The 15,630-nt window shown below is 38.7% G+C and overlaps 1 protein-coding gene across 1 annotated transcript in view; it reads left to right on the top strand.

Annotated features, from left to right (window-relative positions):
• hdip1 (HDAC and MIER1 interacting protein 1) overlaps window positions 1–15,630 on the top strand; it is a 28,342-nt gene that overhangs the window by 1,741 nt on the left and 10,971 nt on the right. The window contains exons 2-3 of the mRNA XM_088004048.1: window positions 433–532; window positions 12,606–12,785. Of these exons, the coding sequence (XP_087860174.1) occupies window positions 433–532; window positions 12,606–12,785 (280 nt within the window). The remainder of the gene's footprint in view (window positions 1–432; window positions 533–12,605; window positions 12,786–15,630) is intronic.

A 15,630-nucleotide genomic window follows, 5' to 3' on the forward strand; every position in this document is an offset into this window, starting at 1 on the left:
CAAAATTGCAAATTCTATTCAAGATGGCTGACTTCCTATTTGTTGTTGAAACTTTTGGGGTAAGTCTTGGAAAGGGTACCAAACAGGGTTTTGAAAGATGCCCCAGCGGTGCTGTTAACCTATTTTTATACTGCATTCTTTTGTGCAACACATGCTGTATGTAAATTTCATTCATGTATAAAGTTTGGTGAATTTTTTATATGTGTGGGCCTCTAAAACGGCAATTAATTTTCAGGAAAACAAATGTAATTGACTGGACCTTCGCAGCCCTTTCGCTGCTAGGGCCTAAAAAAAAGACAAATGCATTTGTAAATTACAGTAAAAATTGTGTACCTGTTTTGCTGGTGGCATATATTTTCAATCCCTCTTGAGCGTCATGAAAACATCGTTTAATATTAGCATTATATAAAAATCTGCATTTTTTTTTTACAGATTCCAGTTGCCTGCAAGTCCTGTCCATGTGGTTATGTATTTATCAGCAGAAAACTTCTAAATGCAAAATTCAGTGAATGTCCTTCACCAGCTATTACAGGTAAGGTTCACCTCACCAAACACATGGCGTAAAGCATTCAAGCTGGTGGCTGGACTTCCAGATTGAGAACGATGCAGCCTGTCTGTCTATCTCAACCCAATTTTAGTTAATAGATGAGTATGGTGAAAGGAATTTAAAACAAGTGGTGCTGGTCAGGCTGGGGAGTGATTGCAGCCTTACTCGGCATGAGGCCGCAATCAACCTCATGGGGAGTGAGGACAAGATGGTAGCCATTGAGCAGTTGGTACCCATAGGCGTAAATCTCGGGGGGGGATCCGGACCCCCTCAATATTGGAAAAGTCTAAAATTGTCCCCCCGCCCAAAAAAAAAAAATCACTGAAGAAACATTTACATTTAAATAATATCAATATGAAAAGGCAAAACAAACAAAGAACGAACTAAATCTGCCATTTATCTCAGGAAAAAAATAAGAATTAATTTTTAGGTCCCCCCCTACCATTATTAGAACAATGGTTCAGTCCAAAGTGTAGGAGGAGCAACTCCAGTAAGTAAATACTTAAAACAAAAGACATGTAAACATTTTATTTCCTTTCACTGCTCAATAAGAAGAAACACATTAACAATAAAGATCAGATTGCAGTTCGTTATTTTCTTACTTTGACTGAATGTTGATAAGTTGCCTCATTAGCAAAACTGCTACATTGCTTTCATAGACTTAAGCTTTTTTGTCAAAGGTAGCAAACATCTCATTCATATTTAACTCTTTAAGTTTTAGTTAATTAGAAGAGTTTGAAACGGGAGGGAGGAGCTGAGCAAGTGGACCAGCTCAGAGTGTGGGAGCCGAGAGCAGATGGAAAAAAAAGAAAGTTATTTATTTCTCATTGTCTTCAATACAGAGCGTTTAAAACCACAAAATAAAATCTGAATATTTTTCTATATAAACCCTGGTGCTTTAAGTGTTATGTGTAAGTTATGATACTTCCCAGATATTCATTTCTATTTACTTATTTGTTCTCAGTCATTCAGAACATGCCAAAATTAAAAAAGGGTTAAAAATAAAGCAACTTAACAAGTTATAATTTAAACAGTCCATAACTTGAATTGGGAGCCATTTCAATAAATCAATGTTTATGGGGAATTTTAATAGTTACTCATTAAAGCTTTTTTATTTAGAACCTTACATTTTTGTAAAAGTGTAGCAGAGATTAGATCAGTGAGACTGAACAAAATTCATATCTAAGCAACATTTGAATGTTTGTTTTTTTTCTCAATAGGCTGATTAAAAAAACACGTTTTTCTAAGTAGGATCATTTTTGATCCTGCAGCTTTAATGTGGTTTAAAAACTTTTTAAACCACATTTTACGTTACTTTTCACTGTAACTTTGCCGACCCCCACAAAATTGGTCTTAAGAAATTTTCCTGTTTATGGTTCCCCCCAATAATGAGATGGGATCTACGCCCTTGTTGGTACCTGCAGCTTTATTTTGTGCCATCTGCAATAAAAAGTGAGTCTGTTAAAAAATAGCCCTTCATACAGAGCAGAGGTCTCATTCTCGCGGTCCGTGGGCCAATTGCGGCCCACAGGACAATGTCTCGTGGCCCCCACCATGATATGAAAGTATAATATTAGGGTGAGCGAACCTCTGAAGGAAGTCCCGCCCGCCGTTCCTCGTCATGGCTGACATTCGGTGCTAGGCTAAGCTACACTGACTTCATGCACACTACGCTTGTAACAATAGTGCGGCGGATGATGGAACTGTCCGGTACCAGTTGCCTTTTTTTGCAGTCGCCATTCCGGTACTTCCTACCATTAACAAATGCCACAATCAAACACAGAAAAAGGCGACTGTTACCAGGCTGCTCGTCCTCCGCCGCGCTGTTGTGACAAGTAGAAGCGGTAATGACGTCACGCGTCGAGACGTTCTCTGTACGTTGCTGGCTGGCTAAAAACTTCTATGAAACGTAGAACAAGAGTGACGTCAAGTGGAATAAACTAAATTTTGTCACACCCTCATCATCATAGACATCATAGACGCCTCATGGAGGCCCGTTGCTGCGATACGTAACAGCTTCCGCCATATTGAATGTGGAATATGTGCCAGTAAGCTAATACAAGTGAATGGACCGAACTTTATAAAGTGCCGTTCTGCAAAGTATTTTAAGTTAATTCCTGTCATTGACACATTTTCTCACACACATTAATATATTTGGCAATCAAATAAATTACTAAAGAGAGCGTTTCTAACTTTTGATGTGATTATTTAATTGTTTTGGGGCATTTCTGAATAAAGAGCATAATGTTTTATTTGATAGAAACGATTCTGATAATTTTTATATTGACATGAATGAACAGACACATATTTACAGTGTTTTATTAAAGAATATATTTACATGATTCCATAATTTAATGTACATTTAACGTTTGAAGACAAGAAAAAAAAACATTTTCTTGTATTTATTTTTTATATGTTATTGATAAATGACTGATTTAGCAAAGCTATTGTCAAATGACAATGACAGTCATTGTCAAACATTAAAATACATATTTTTCTTACTTTTTTCCAGAGAATTTACAGTATGCCAACTCTGCTATTGACAGCAAAGAGTAAAAATAATTCTAACAGAGTAAATTATTTTTTATTTCATTACATAAGCTACATTAATACACTAATGCTTCAGATTGAGATATTTAAAAATACACAAAAAGTGAAAGAATAAAACATTTATTTATTATACTAGGAACGCTGGTCACAGGCTTCAGTCTGCTGGTCACACTGGGAGAACTCAATGACTTCTGAGACGTCCTGGTTCACAGGCTGAAGCCAAGGATAAAAGAGAAATTATCCAAAAGTGTAATAGAAAATACATACGATATGTTTCGTATATGTTTCTTTCACATTCATAATACATTTTCAGCATGTTGGGCTCTGACTCGTAGCATCTTTATAGCTAAATATCAACATGGTGAAGCTGAGCTGGAAACAGACTGAAGAACAGCAGCTCCAGCTCTGATCCTGACTGATCTTTCCTCACTAAATCCTCTGGTTTCTAATGAACTTCTCCTCTAACAGCGGTTTCTCATCACCTCTCTCTCATTAGAAAACAGTAAGAAAATGTTAGCTGCTATGCTAACAATCAGCGGTTACTTTGGGCCAATTAAGCTACATAGGAAACATTTCAACCGTTTTACAAAACAAACTGGATTCATTGGCATTACCTTTCACAGGTAAGGATGAAAGATCAGAATTACTTGACTTTGCAGCCAGAAATTTGCTTCTAAGCAACCGGAAAATAAGTCCACACAGCACAGGAATTAAGGACCTCCGATCACTCTGCTGCCACATACAAGATGGAGGTGACATAACGCAGGACTCGGCGCTCCATGAGGTGTTTACGTATATAATGTCTGTGCTCATCATGTCTTTGTTAAAACCAAAAGTTCATGTATTGGAGAAATAATTAAATGTTGATGACATTTGAGGATATTTTAAAAATGTTTTTTGTGGAATCCTTTATGCGACCCAGCCTCACCCAGACTCTGCCTCCTTGCGGCCCCGGGGGTAAATTGAGTTTGAGACCCCTGATACAGAGGGACTGGACAATTGACTATTGAGAAATTATTGTTATCTGGAAGCATGGACTCTGTTTAAGTTGTAAGTGAATGGATATGAGTTTACCCAATCCCTATCGTTTGCCTGTGACATATGTAATGCACCACCTCAAATAGGCTTACTAGAAATTGCTTTCGCTGCAATCGACCTCATGGGGAGTGAGGCCACAACATCTTTGCCAGCATTAAAACATCTTATACATTCCTCTTGCACATATTTTTATTTAGGGATGTCATCATCTACAGTCTATAATATTAAAAGGTTAAGAGCATCTGGAGACATTTCTGCAAGTAAGCAGCAAGGCTCACACTGAGTGCCCGCAGCAATCAATCCCTCAGACAGCACCTCATTAAAACCTGACATCTTTCCGTAACAAATATTTCCACAGGAACACTTCAGCAAATCAATGTCAGTGAACAGTTTGTTATTACATCTACAAGTGCTAGTTAAAACTCTAAAATGCTGGGCTTCCGGTTATGGCGCTGAGGTGAGTAGACGCATTGAACCAGAGCTCCCAACTCGGTCGGCTAATTCCCCCTTTGCCAGAGCTGAAATAACCCTCTAAGACCGATTATTTTATTTTGAAAAGGGGAAAGGCATCGAAAAGTAACGTTAAATCAAAACAGACATACGAAACAAGCGAGAGAAATTCACTATTTGACGAAGGCGTAACTAATCAGCACATGGCTATGGAGGGGCTTCAGGCTAGCATCGGAGCTATTCACAAAGAGATTGTAGCTATCCGTGCAGACATGAAGGAAGAGCTGTGCTGCTTTCGTGAAGACTTCTCTACCGACATGAAGAGAGATTTAAGAAGTTTCCAAGAGGAAATTAATGGAAAACTAAACGAAATTGTGTCGGACATAAGGGAGAACCAAAAGAGAGCGGAGGAGTCGTTACAACGTGTGGCAGAAATGGAGGAGTGGACCGCGGCGGCGAAAGAGGTGCTGTCTCAAACTATAAACAACCAAGATAAAATTCAAGCCAAACTGACTGATTTAGAAGCACGCTCACGTAGAAACAACATCCGTGTGTACGGGATTCCGGAAGACACAGAGGGAGACAATCTGCTGGATTTTATGGATGGTTTCATTAAGGCTGAGCTGTCACTCCAGGATATCGATTTAGCTATACAGCGCTGCCACCGGCCTTTGGGTCCCAAACCGCCGCAGAATGCGAACCCCCGCTCCGTGGTGATCTCCTTTCTGGCATTCAGAACCAGGGACTTGGTGCTTCGTGCCGCGTGGAAGAAAAGAGAGATTCGCCTCAGCGGGTTTATTTCGATCAGGATTATCCGGCAGAGACCCAAAAGAAGAGGAAGGCTTACGCTTTATCCGAAAACTTCTGAAAGAAAAAGGTCTCCGTTTCCAAACCCCGCCGCCAGCTAAGCTCCGTGTGTTTTTTGACGGTGGCCCGATCACGTATAGCAGCGCGGCGGAAGCCATGAAGGACCTGCAGAGGAGAGGTCTCGCTCCCGAGTGCAATAGCAACGATGGTTCCCCCGCGGCGGCGCCGATGGAGAAATTGGACAGCCTGTCCTGGGTGACGGTGGAGGCCAAACGTCGGAACACCGACGCACACAGAGAGAGAGCACGGAAAAAACTCAGCGGATTTCGTCTTGAAGCTGGAGACGCTGCCGCCTTTTCAAGCTAAGCGCCGCTCGTTAAAACTATTGCGGTAAGATAAGGAATCACAGTGACCCGATCCAGAATGTGGACTAAGATATGAATATTCTCGTATAGAGACACTGTCAGACATTATTATAATAATCCTTCGTTTAACCTTCGCCAACGTTAAGAAATACGTTACCGATTTAAAATAAAGTAGATAATACATGACTGTTTTTGGGAGCCGGTTTAAAGGCTCTGATCGTGCACTGAGATTATACTCGTACGAGCTATGTCAGTTCGCACTGGAGAGACCCCCCATGAGAAGAATCTCATGGGGAATTTTCTCTTCATCCAAGACTCCTTAATGAGTCGTTTTGTTGTTGAAGTCGTTCCTGTTGTAATGTTAGAAGTTTTAGGTTCTTTGTTTTTGATTTTTATAAATGTTCTGCTGTTATGGTCACCTTGGATGTGTAAGTTAGAGGATTTTATTCATTTAAAGATTTATGTTCCAACAGCAATATAAATTTATAACTATTAATGTTCACGGGTTACAGAATCCAATTAAAAGAGGAAAGCTTATAGCTGAGATGAAGAGAGAACAGCAACAAATAATCTTCTGGCAAGAAACCCACTTAACCAAAGAGAACCATGAAAAATAAAAAAAAATGGGTTTTAAAAAGACATTTTATTCATCCTACTCAAATGGACACACTAGGGGCGTGGCAATATTAATTGCAAATAATGTGGACTTCCAGGTATCTAAACAAATTACAGACAAAGAAGGTCGTTTTGTTCTGGTAAAGGGAACATTAGACTCAAATGAAGTAACTTTACTTAACGTATATAGACCTCCAGGACATGACAAAACCTTTATTGATAAAATGCTCGATCTCATATTGGCCGAAACATCTGGTGTTTTGATATGTGGAGGGGACTGGAATGCACAACTGCATCCTTCCTTGGATTCCTCAAACCCTTTAAAAAAAAATCAACCCAGAATCTTCGTATATAAAGAAAATGATAAAAAGGATAGGCCTATTTGATGTCTGGAGGGAATGCCACCCATTGGCTAAGGAGTTCACCTTTTTCTCTCACTCACATGGCTTTTATTCAAGAATTGACTATTTTTTCCTATTCAGAGCAGACCGATACAGGGTCCTAGACTGCAGTATTGGTACTAGGGATGTGTCGGATCACTCAGGGGTATATCTGACACTATGTTTAGATTCTCATCCTAAGACTACAATTTGGAGACTTAACACAGCTTTGTTGAACGATGACAAATTTGGAGAATTTGTTAACAAGGAATTCACAGATTACCTAGAATTTAATAACAGCAATGAATTGTCCCCAAGTATATTATGGGATGAGGCAAAAGCAGTACTGCGTGGGAAAATTATTATGTGGGCATCAAGGAAGAAAAAAGAAAAATCTGAGCAATTCAATGACCTGACTAAACAGCTAAATATTCTAGAGCAGAAACATATTGAAACCAAAGACCCTTCTACGCTACAACAAATTGCAGCAATAAAAGGGGAGCTAAATAGGAAACTCAATGATAAGGTGATACTTAATCTCAAATATATAAAACAAACTTACTATGAAAATGGACCTCGAGCAAAAAAAATATTAGCCTGGAGACTAAAACAACAACAACTAGACAGATCTATCTTTAAAATTAAAAATCCCATTTCCAATCAGATGAGTTTCTCCCCAGAAGAAATACATAAATCATTTGAAATATTCTACAGGAAATTATATAGTCAACCCAAATTAACCGACCTTTCCTCAGTGAAGCAGTTTCTGGACTCTTTAGATCTCCCCTCAATTGGCATAGAGCAAAATAATTGGATATCTGCGGAAATAACACCGGCAGAGGTCGATAAAGCCATCTCAAAACTGAAAACAAGTAAGTCACCAGGTGGTGATGGATTACCAGCTGAATGGTATAAAATGTTTAGGAGTTCTATAAGACCTTTGTTGCTAAATTGTTTTAATCATGTGCTTAAAGGAGGTGAGACTCCTCCATCCTGGAAACAAGCGATAATATCCGTTATACCTAAACCAGGAAAGGATAAAAGTGAATGTAGCTCATACCGGCCTATCTCGGTCTTGAACATTGATTATAAAATATTCACCTCAATTATTGTCAGTAGACTAGAAAATATCATCCCCGAACTGATTGATACAGACCAGACAGGATTTATTAAAAATAGACGCACACAGGATAATGTGAGGCGAACGTTATCGCCTCACATAACGTGAGGCGATAAAATAATCTTTAGCAAGATTATTTGAAATCTTGCTAAAGATTTCAAATAATTTGAAATCTTTAGCAATCAGTTTTGATGCTGAAAAAGCGTTTGATTCTGTAAGATGGGAATACTTATATCTGGTCCTACAGCGGTTTGGCTTTAATAATACACTCATAAGTTGTTTAAAATCAATATACAGGTCGCCAGTAGCCCGGATCAAAATAAATGGTGGCCTTTCAGGAACATTCCCTCTGGAACGAGGATGCCGGCGAGGATGCCCTCTGAGTCCAATTCTTTTTGCACTTTTCATAGAGCCACTTGCTCAAAAAATTAGGGAAGATCCAGAAATTAAGGGAATCTTTTTTAAGGGAAGAGAATACAAAACATGTCTATACGCTGATGATGTTCTGGTGACCTTATCTGACCCAGATGCCAGTCTACCTAACCTCATGTCCTGCCTCCACCAATTTGGACTTTATTTAGGTTTTAAATTAAATATTGGAAAAACTCAGACCCTGTGCTTCCACTACTTACCGCGAGAGGATATAAGTAATCGGTTCAAATTTAATTGGAAAACAAAAACCATGAAATATTTAGGTATTAATATTACCAGAAACCTAAACAAAATATACAAAGCAAATTATGGTATTATGACTAATAAAGTAAAAAATAACTTGGACAGATGGGCTCCCCTGATGCTCGATTTGTACAACCGAATAGAAATCATAAAAATGGTCATTCTACCTCAACTGTTGTTCCTTTTTCAATCTTTACCAATAGAAATTCCTACAAAGCAGTTTAACAAGTGGAACCGGATCATCTCCAGATTTATATGGCGGAATAAGAAACCAAGGGTACGCTATAAAACATTACAATTACCAAGAGATAAAGGAGGGATGTCACTCCCATGTTTAGAAAGTTATTACAGAGCAGCACAACTACAATTTGCGGTTTACTGGTGTGAAGAGGGGTATGAAGCAAAATGGAAAGAACTAGAATTAAGTCAAATCGACATCCCCCTGCAAGCCCTGCTGGGGGATAAACACCTCAAGACCATATATTCAGAAGAGTTGAGCGCTTCTACAAAAGTCCCTCTCAGCATCTGGTTTAGAGAGTTCCGCAACCCACTTTTAGAGAGGAAAACTAGGTTATTAAGATGGATTGAACATGATAGGGATTTTGTACCAGCACAACTTGACTCAAAATTCAATCAACTAACCAGAAAAGGCCTTACATCATACTGCGTGATTTCCTCTGGAACCGATCTGGATAGTTTCCAACAACTACAAGAAAAATTTGACCTTGACAAACGAGACTTTTTCAGATACTTTCAGCTCAGGCACCACTTTAATAAGAACATTAAAATATCGGAGAAATATGATCAGGACCTCATTAACGTCTTCATTGATGCTTACAAAGGTAAACCCTGTAAGAAGAGGCTGTCCAGACTATATATGTGCTTAGAAGCTATTAAAAAAACATCAACATTTTATATTAAAATTTCATGGGAAAGGGAGGCAGAAATATCACTGACAGAGGATGAGTGGTTAAACATATGCCAAATTAACTCCACCACCACTAGCTCAGGATGTTGGAGGGAATTTTCTTGGAAGAATATTGTTAGGTTTTTCATTACCCCCAAAAGAACATTTTCCCAGTCCGGCAGAGCTGAATCTGGGCTTTGTTGGAGACGATGTAATAATGTAATGGCTGACCACTTTCACATTTTCTGGGATTGCCCATTGATTTATTCCTATTGGTCAAAGGTATCCAAAGAGATAAGTGTAATTCTTGGTTTTGAAATTGAACACAACTTTAAAAATATATTTAAGTAATCTACCAAAAGAACTCAACACTCAGGATAAGTACCTGTTGAAAATTCTACTGATGGCAGGGAAAAAATCAATTACAAGAAAGTGGCTTAGTAGGACCTCACCGACATTGAGAGACTGGTCAGCGATTGTTGAAGAAATTTGGGAATTGGAAATGCTCACCTTCTCCATCAGACTTCAGGAAAACAAAATTAAAAAATATTGGTTGAAATGGTTAACATATAGGAACTCGAGAGTAAATTGAGCTCCATTATTACATCATCAGGTGCGGTAAGAGGAGTCAGGTGTTGAGTAGCCTGGCAGGACTTGGTAAATATGGAAACAAACTCCCACCTGCCTGACTCTTCACAGAACTTTACATACACTGTAACCCGTTTATCAGTTATCTGTCAGTTTAGTTTTATCTTTTTGTATGGTATAGCCGTCTCCCTCCCTTGGTGACCTCTCTGTTTGTTTGTTTTTTGTTTTTTTTTTGAGTGCCGTTTATTGTCCTGGTTGTGATATTTTATTTTATTTATTTGTATTTTTTTTTATTTTTTTGTATCTTTCCCTTCTTGTTACTGTTATGGCTTGCCCTGTATAAAAATCCCCTTCAAAAATAAAGTTAAAAAAAAAAAAAAAAAAACTCTAAAATGCTAAGCGAAAGCCATATATCCACAACACACAGAAACGCTGCTAGCCTGATGAACTGATGCAAGTGGAAAAGTGTCCTGGGGTTTGATGAGTCCACACTTCAAATTGTTTTTGGAAATCATTGACGATGTGGCCTCCAGCTCAAAGAGGAATAGAAACTTGTTGAGAAAAAAAGACGTAAATGAACTCCTGTTGAAAATGTGTTTCACATTATGATGCACAAAATACAACACAGACTCTGGACTGATGAGCAACTGAATGCGAAATAACTCAAAGCTTCAACCTTTAGTATCCTCAGTTTCAACACAGCTTTTGTGTCTTGTTAAAAGAAAAGGTGATGTAACTCAGTGGTAAACAAGGTCTTATCCAAACGTCATTAAAATGTGTAGCAGGCATCAAAATCCAAATGAATAAATATTTGCCAAAAACAAATTTATCTATTTGAAAATGACATATCTTGTCTTTGTAGAATTAGAATTTCTCACATGTACAATGAGATTAAAGCCAGAAAATATGGCACAGCAGTTAGCCATGTCTCAGAGATAATCAAAATCTATCCCTAAGAGTCCCAGACATTGTGATTTCCAATGAGTTGTAGTTCCAAATCATCCATTTTATGCACCAGAAATCTGACATTAGAGAGATACAGGCATCGGAACAGGTGGCTTGTTTGGTTGTTTTCTCAGCCTTAACATGACACCGAACCTGCAGCCCTGTTTCTGCTTCCTCCCACTTTTCCGTTTGCGCCATCTCCTAGATCCAACAACAATCCACAGACAGCCTGGTGAACTTGCTATGTCATTTGGGATGTTATACTTATGATGAAATTCGCTTGAAACAGGTATCTAGTGTGTTGGTTCCCAATCATAGTGAATGTTTGCTGTACTTGTGGATCAAAAAGCGAATAAAAATGACAAAAAAAAGGATTTTTGCTGTTGATTCTAATTCCAATCACCCATGATTGCCGATCACTGCCGATGACCAATTACTGCCGATCATCTGGATTGGCTGTTAATTTTTTCACTTTAACAGATAGGTATAAATACCTACCTGTTAAAGGCTTTTAACATATAGGTAGGTATAAATGCTATCTCACAAAATGTAAAAATGATCTGGTAATAAATTAACAAAGTTTAGACATAAACATGCAAAATACTTGCAGGCACAATACAGCAGCTGTATTCAATTGTCCTTTCAGTCAAAAGGACAATTGAAAAATCTGCAATTAGTAAAACAATATTTTTTACACTGAGGTTCTCAGTACCCTATTATACACGAGTCAAATAATCTACCTATATCAAATAATGTCAAGAAAAAAGGAAACTTTCAAATTCAGATGCAGGCTGCATCAAAATAAACAATCCTGAGTTACTAAATCAAAACTTCCTGATAGCATGGCTAATACATATGTAAAATCTTGTGATTGTTTAAATTGTATGTTTCAGCTTTAAACAGACATTCACTGCTGGGTGGAGCAGAAACGGCGCTCCATCTGTGAAATATTACTACTCAAGCGAGTAGCGTCAGTTCAACATCAAGAGCAGAACCAGGGTCTTCCACCGTTGGTTCGTTTACTTAAATAATTGTTTGGGTTATTTGCTTCTCCGAGTGAGTGTTGGTAGGTGTGTGCTGCTTTTAATGCAGTCTGGCCACTCTGGATGTCTTTTTTTTCCTTGCAGTGAGCCTTGATGTAGACAAACTCCGTCAAGTGTTTGTTTTTTAAAATGTCATTAAACTTTGTGTTGATGCATTTTGACCTGCTTCACCCCCGAGGTATTTGTCCGTCGCAACATGCAAACTACCCTATTCACTATCAGCGTTGAAGTTCCTCACCACATCAATTAGGATTTGTTGCTGCGCGTTTGCGCAGTGTGAAGGAAAGAGGAGACCAGCTGCACAGGCAGGCTGGGAAATGAGATGCAGGTGATGATCGGTTTGTGTGATCGGCAACAAGAGACGATGATCGGCGATCACCGATCATAGACTTTTTCACGGAAATCGGCCGATTATGATTGGTGGCTGATCGATTGACACACCTCTAATAAATACATCACTTCAAAGTGAAAAGCATTCATTTATGTCTCTTTAAGTTTTTTAAAATATAATGTCCTATTAAAATATAAAATTACACTTTTTGTGCATCCTGTCTGGCCATGTGATTTTGTTTCAGACAAACTGGACTTCAAGCGCAGAAGAACAGAGCGCATTCGCAGAGAGAGGATTGGCTCTCCTCTAACCAGTGACTCAGAAAACCACAGAAGACCCCGAGCCAACAGTCAGTCAGATACCATCCGTAGAGGCCGTGGTCGCCCAAAGACCGTGGGCCTGAAGAAACAGGAAGAAGAGAAGGGTAAATCCTTGCAATTAACATCTATCCAGACAATCAATAGTTTTTATTAAAAAAAAACTCAAAAGTTTTGGGCCCAGAGATGGAGTGACATATCCAGAATTGACTCAGTTAGCACATTTTAACAAGACTTATTAATAAGCAGAGGTCTATGACTACATAGAGAATATTGTAAATTTTCAAGTTTTAAGAATTATTGTATCTATTTTGAATTTTACGTTGGGCCCAAATTGGGCTGATAGGTACGGTGGCCGACAGGTGCAAATGCGCACCAAAAGAGAAAACATGCAAACAAAAGAAAAGACACACCCCCGAATCAAATGCAGCAAACAAAAAAGAAAACACCCCCGAATTAGAAAACACCCCCGAATGAAATGCAGCAAACAAAAAGTGTTGAAAACGGAAGTGCTCCAGACCACTATGGGGAGTCTAACAAAAAATAGCTGTGTCCGAATTCAGGCTCTGCATCCTTTAAAGCGGGTGTTCAGAAAAGCAGCAATGGCGACAAAATAATTTTTGCTGTATTACACTTAAAATTACACAAATTTATTTTTTACAATGTTTTTAGGCGAGAATGTAGATGTATAGATCTGAAATATCTGCTCGGTTCATTAATAAATCACCTACTTCCAATATTGCTCCGACGTTTTCGGAGATGTCTTCTCCCGCTGCATTAACAGCCAGCTTCACTTGCAAGCTGTCAGCTGGCCGGGCGCTCCATGTAGATATTAATAAAGTATTTAATTTATTCCTGAGCAAATGGGTTTGACTGATTAAAGTTAAGCCTTCAAACATAGTTTATTTAACTGTAATGTCTTAATACCTGAGATCTGGAGAGTATTTGAAAATGAATAATATCCCTTGTATACATTAAACATTTTAGAATCAGACAGATTTTCTTTTTACTATGGAACAACCTTTATTACAAAAGGTGAAGAATAATACAGAAATAAAGAGTAAAAAACAACTGAGTCCGTTTTTTTTACTTCGTTGCTCTGTGCTTCACGTTGTCACGGTTGCTAAGCAACATAAAGCCGAGATGGAGGCTAGGCAGCTAGCCGGAGGCTACAGCTTCTCTCTTCTGGTCGTCCATATTCGTGGCCTTCGAAGGACCCGTCTTCTGTAGATCGGGCCGTTTCTCACTTAGACATAATAAAAGGACAGACGCCTAATGGACCGCTCTCGTCTTATCAATACATACTTATATAAGTATACAAACATAAATAAATAATCATTAATACTGAATACATTAGGCTATGCATGATTATGCACACACACACACACACACACACACATATATATATATATATATAATGTTTTCCAGCCTACGAGTTCTGGTTTAAGAGTGATTCAGCAGCTGAGATTGGGTCCAAAATCCGATACGAGATTCATCCGTGCTGTGCAGTGAATCTGTCTCTCCCTTCTTCCTCACGTCGTAGGAAACCTTCAAAACAAAAACGGGACATTTTCGAGTTATCCTACGTTGACTGAGTTAAATAATTAAATAATAGCCATTGTCATCTGTGTAAACTTTGCTGGTGAATGTTATGATTTTTATAATATTGTTTCATTTCTATAGTAGGCTCTTGTATCAGATAATCTAAATGTTGGAGAATGACTGAAACATTTTAAGATTTACGGAATCTCGGTTAGCTGTCAGAGCGGGGGCTGAACACCAAGCACTATAGCTAGCATTAGCTGGTATTTCGCCAGTGGACATAAATACAGTATAGTAATATTATAATCACAAAAATACACAGTAATATGTCCATCTTACTTGCAAAAAGTCTGTCGAGCCCTCACGTCAGTAGTCCGTCGATCCGATCAACAATATTCCGCAGTGCTGAAGGCATCTTCTGCTGTTTTGGTTGAGCAAAGCAAAGTGTATTTGCGCCGGAGCAGCCAATCGTGGGGGGGAGGGTGTACTCTTTTATTATGTCTATGCTTCGAAGGATCAGTTTCTCAGGGCCCTTGAAAGGATGCAGAGCCTGAATTCGGACACAGCTATTTTTTGTTAGACTCCCCATAGTGGTCTGGAGCACTTCCGTTTTCAACACTTTTTGTTTGCTGCATTTCATTCGGGGGTGTTTTCTAATTCGGGGGTGTTTTCTTTTTTGTTTGCTGCATTTAATTTGGAGGTGTTTTCTAATTCGGGGGTGTTTTCTAATTCGGGGGTGTTTTCTTTTTTGTTTGCTGCATTTAATTCGGGGGTGTTTTCTTTTTTGTTTGCTGCATTTAATTCGGGGGTGTTTTCTAATTCGGGGGTGTTTTCTTTTTTGTTTGCTGCATTTGATTCGGGGGGTGTCTTTTCTTTTGTTTGCATGTTTTCTCTTTTGCTGCGCATTTGCACCTGTCGGCCACCGTAGATAGGAGTCACTTGTTTGTGTTGTGAAACGTTTTGGTGCTGCAAACCAAACTGTTTTTAAATGTTGCAATATTGTTGCAACAAAATGTTTAATATTTATTGGACAATATTTGGACTGATGAAATGAATGTTTCACTTCTATGTTGATGGCACATGGCTTTATGTAAACAAAGAGTAACGTAATAATAAGACTGGGGGACTAGGTGAGACCTGTGAGAAAACTAACGTGAGAGTGGGCGGCACAATCCGGGATATTTACAGGAAAATAATAATATGGGAGTACGACGAGAAAGGGGGGTAAAAACGGTAGTTTCCCAGCCAAAACGGGAGAATAGTCAGGTAAGGTGTTGTTGTCAGTTGCTATGGCACTGAGTCTGTGCGTAGCTTAGCCAATACAGAGAGTGAGAAAGAAGTGGTTTTTCCCTTTGCTGTGGAGCACAGCACGAAATTAATAATACCTACATTTCCAAGTTTCATTGAGTT

Source organism: Poecilia mexicana, unplaced genomic scaffold (assembly GCF_051168715.1).
Source record: "Poecilia mexicana isolate PSO_F unplaced genomic scaffold, ASM5116871v1 scaffold_3, whole genome shotgun sequence".
In the NCBI taxonomy this organism is placed as follows: Eukaryota; Metazoa; Chordata; class Actinopteri; order Cyprinodontiformes; family Poeciliidae; genus Poecilia; species Poecilia mexicana.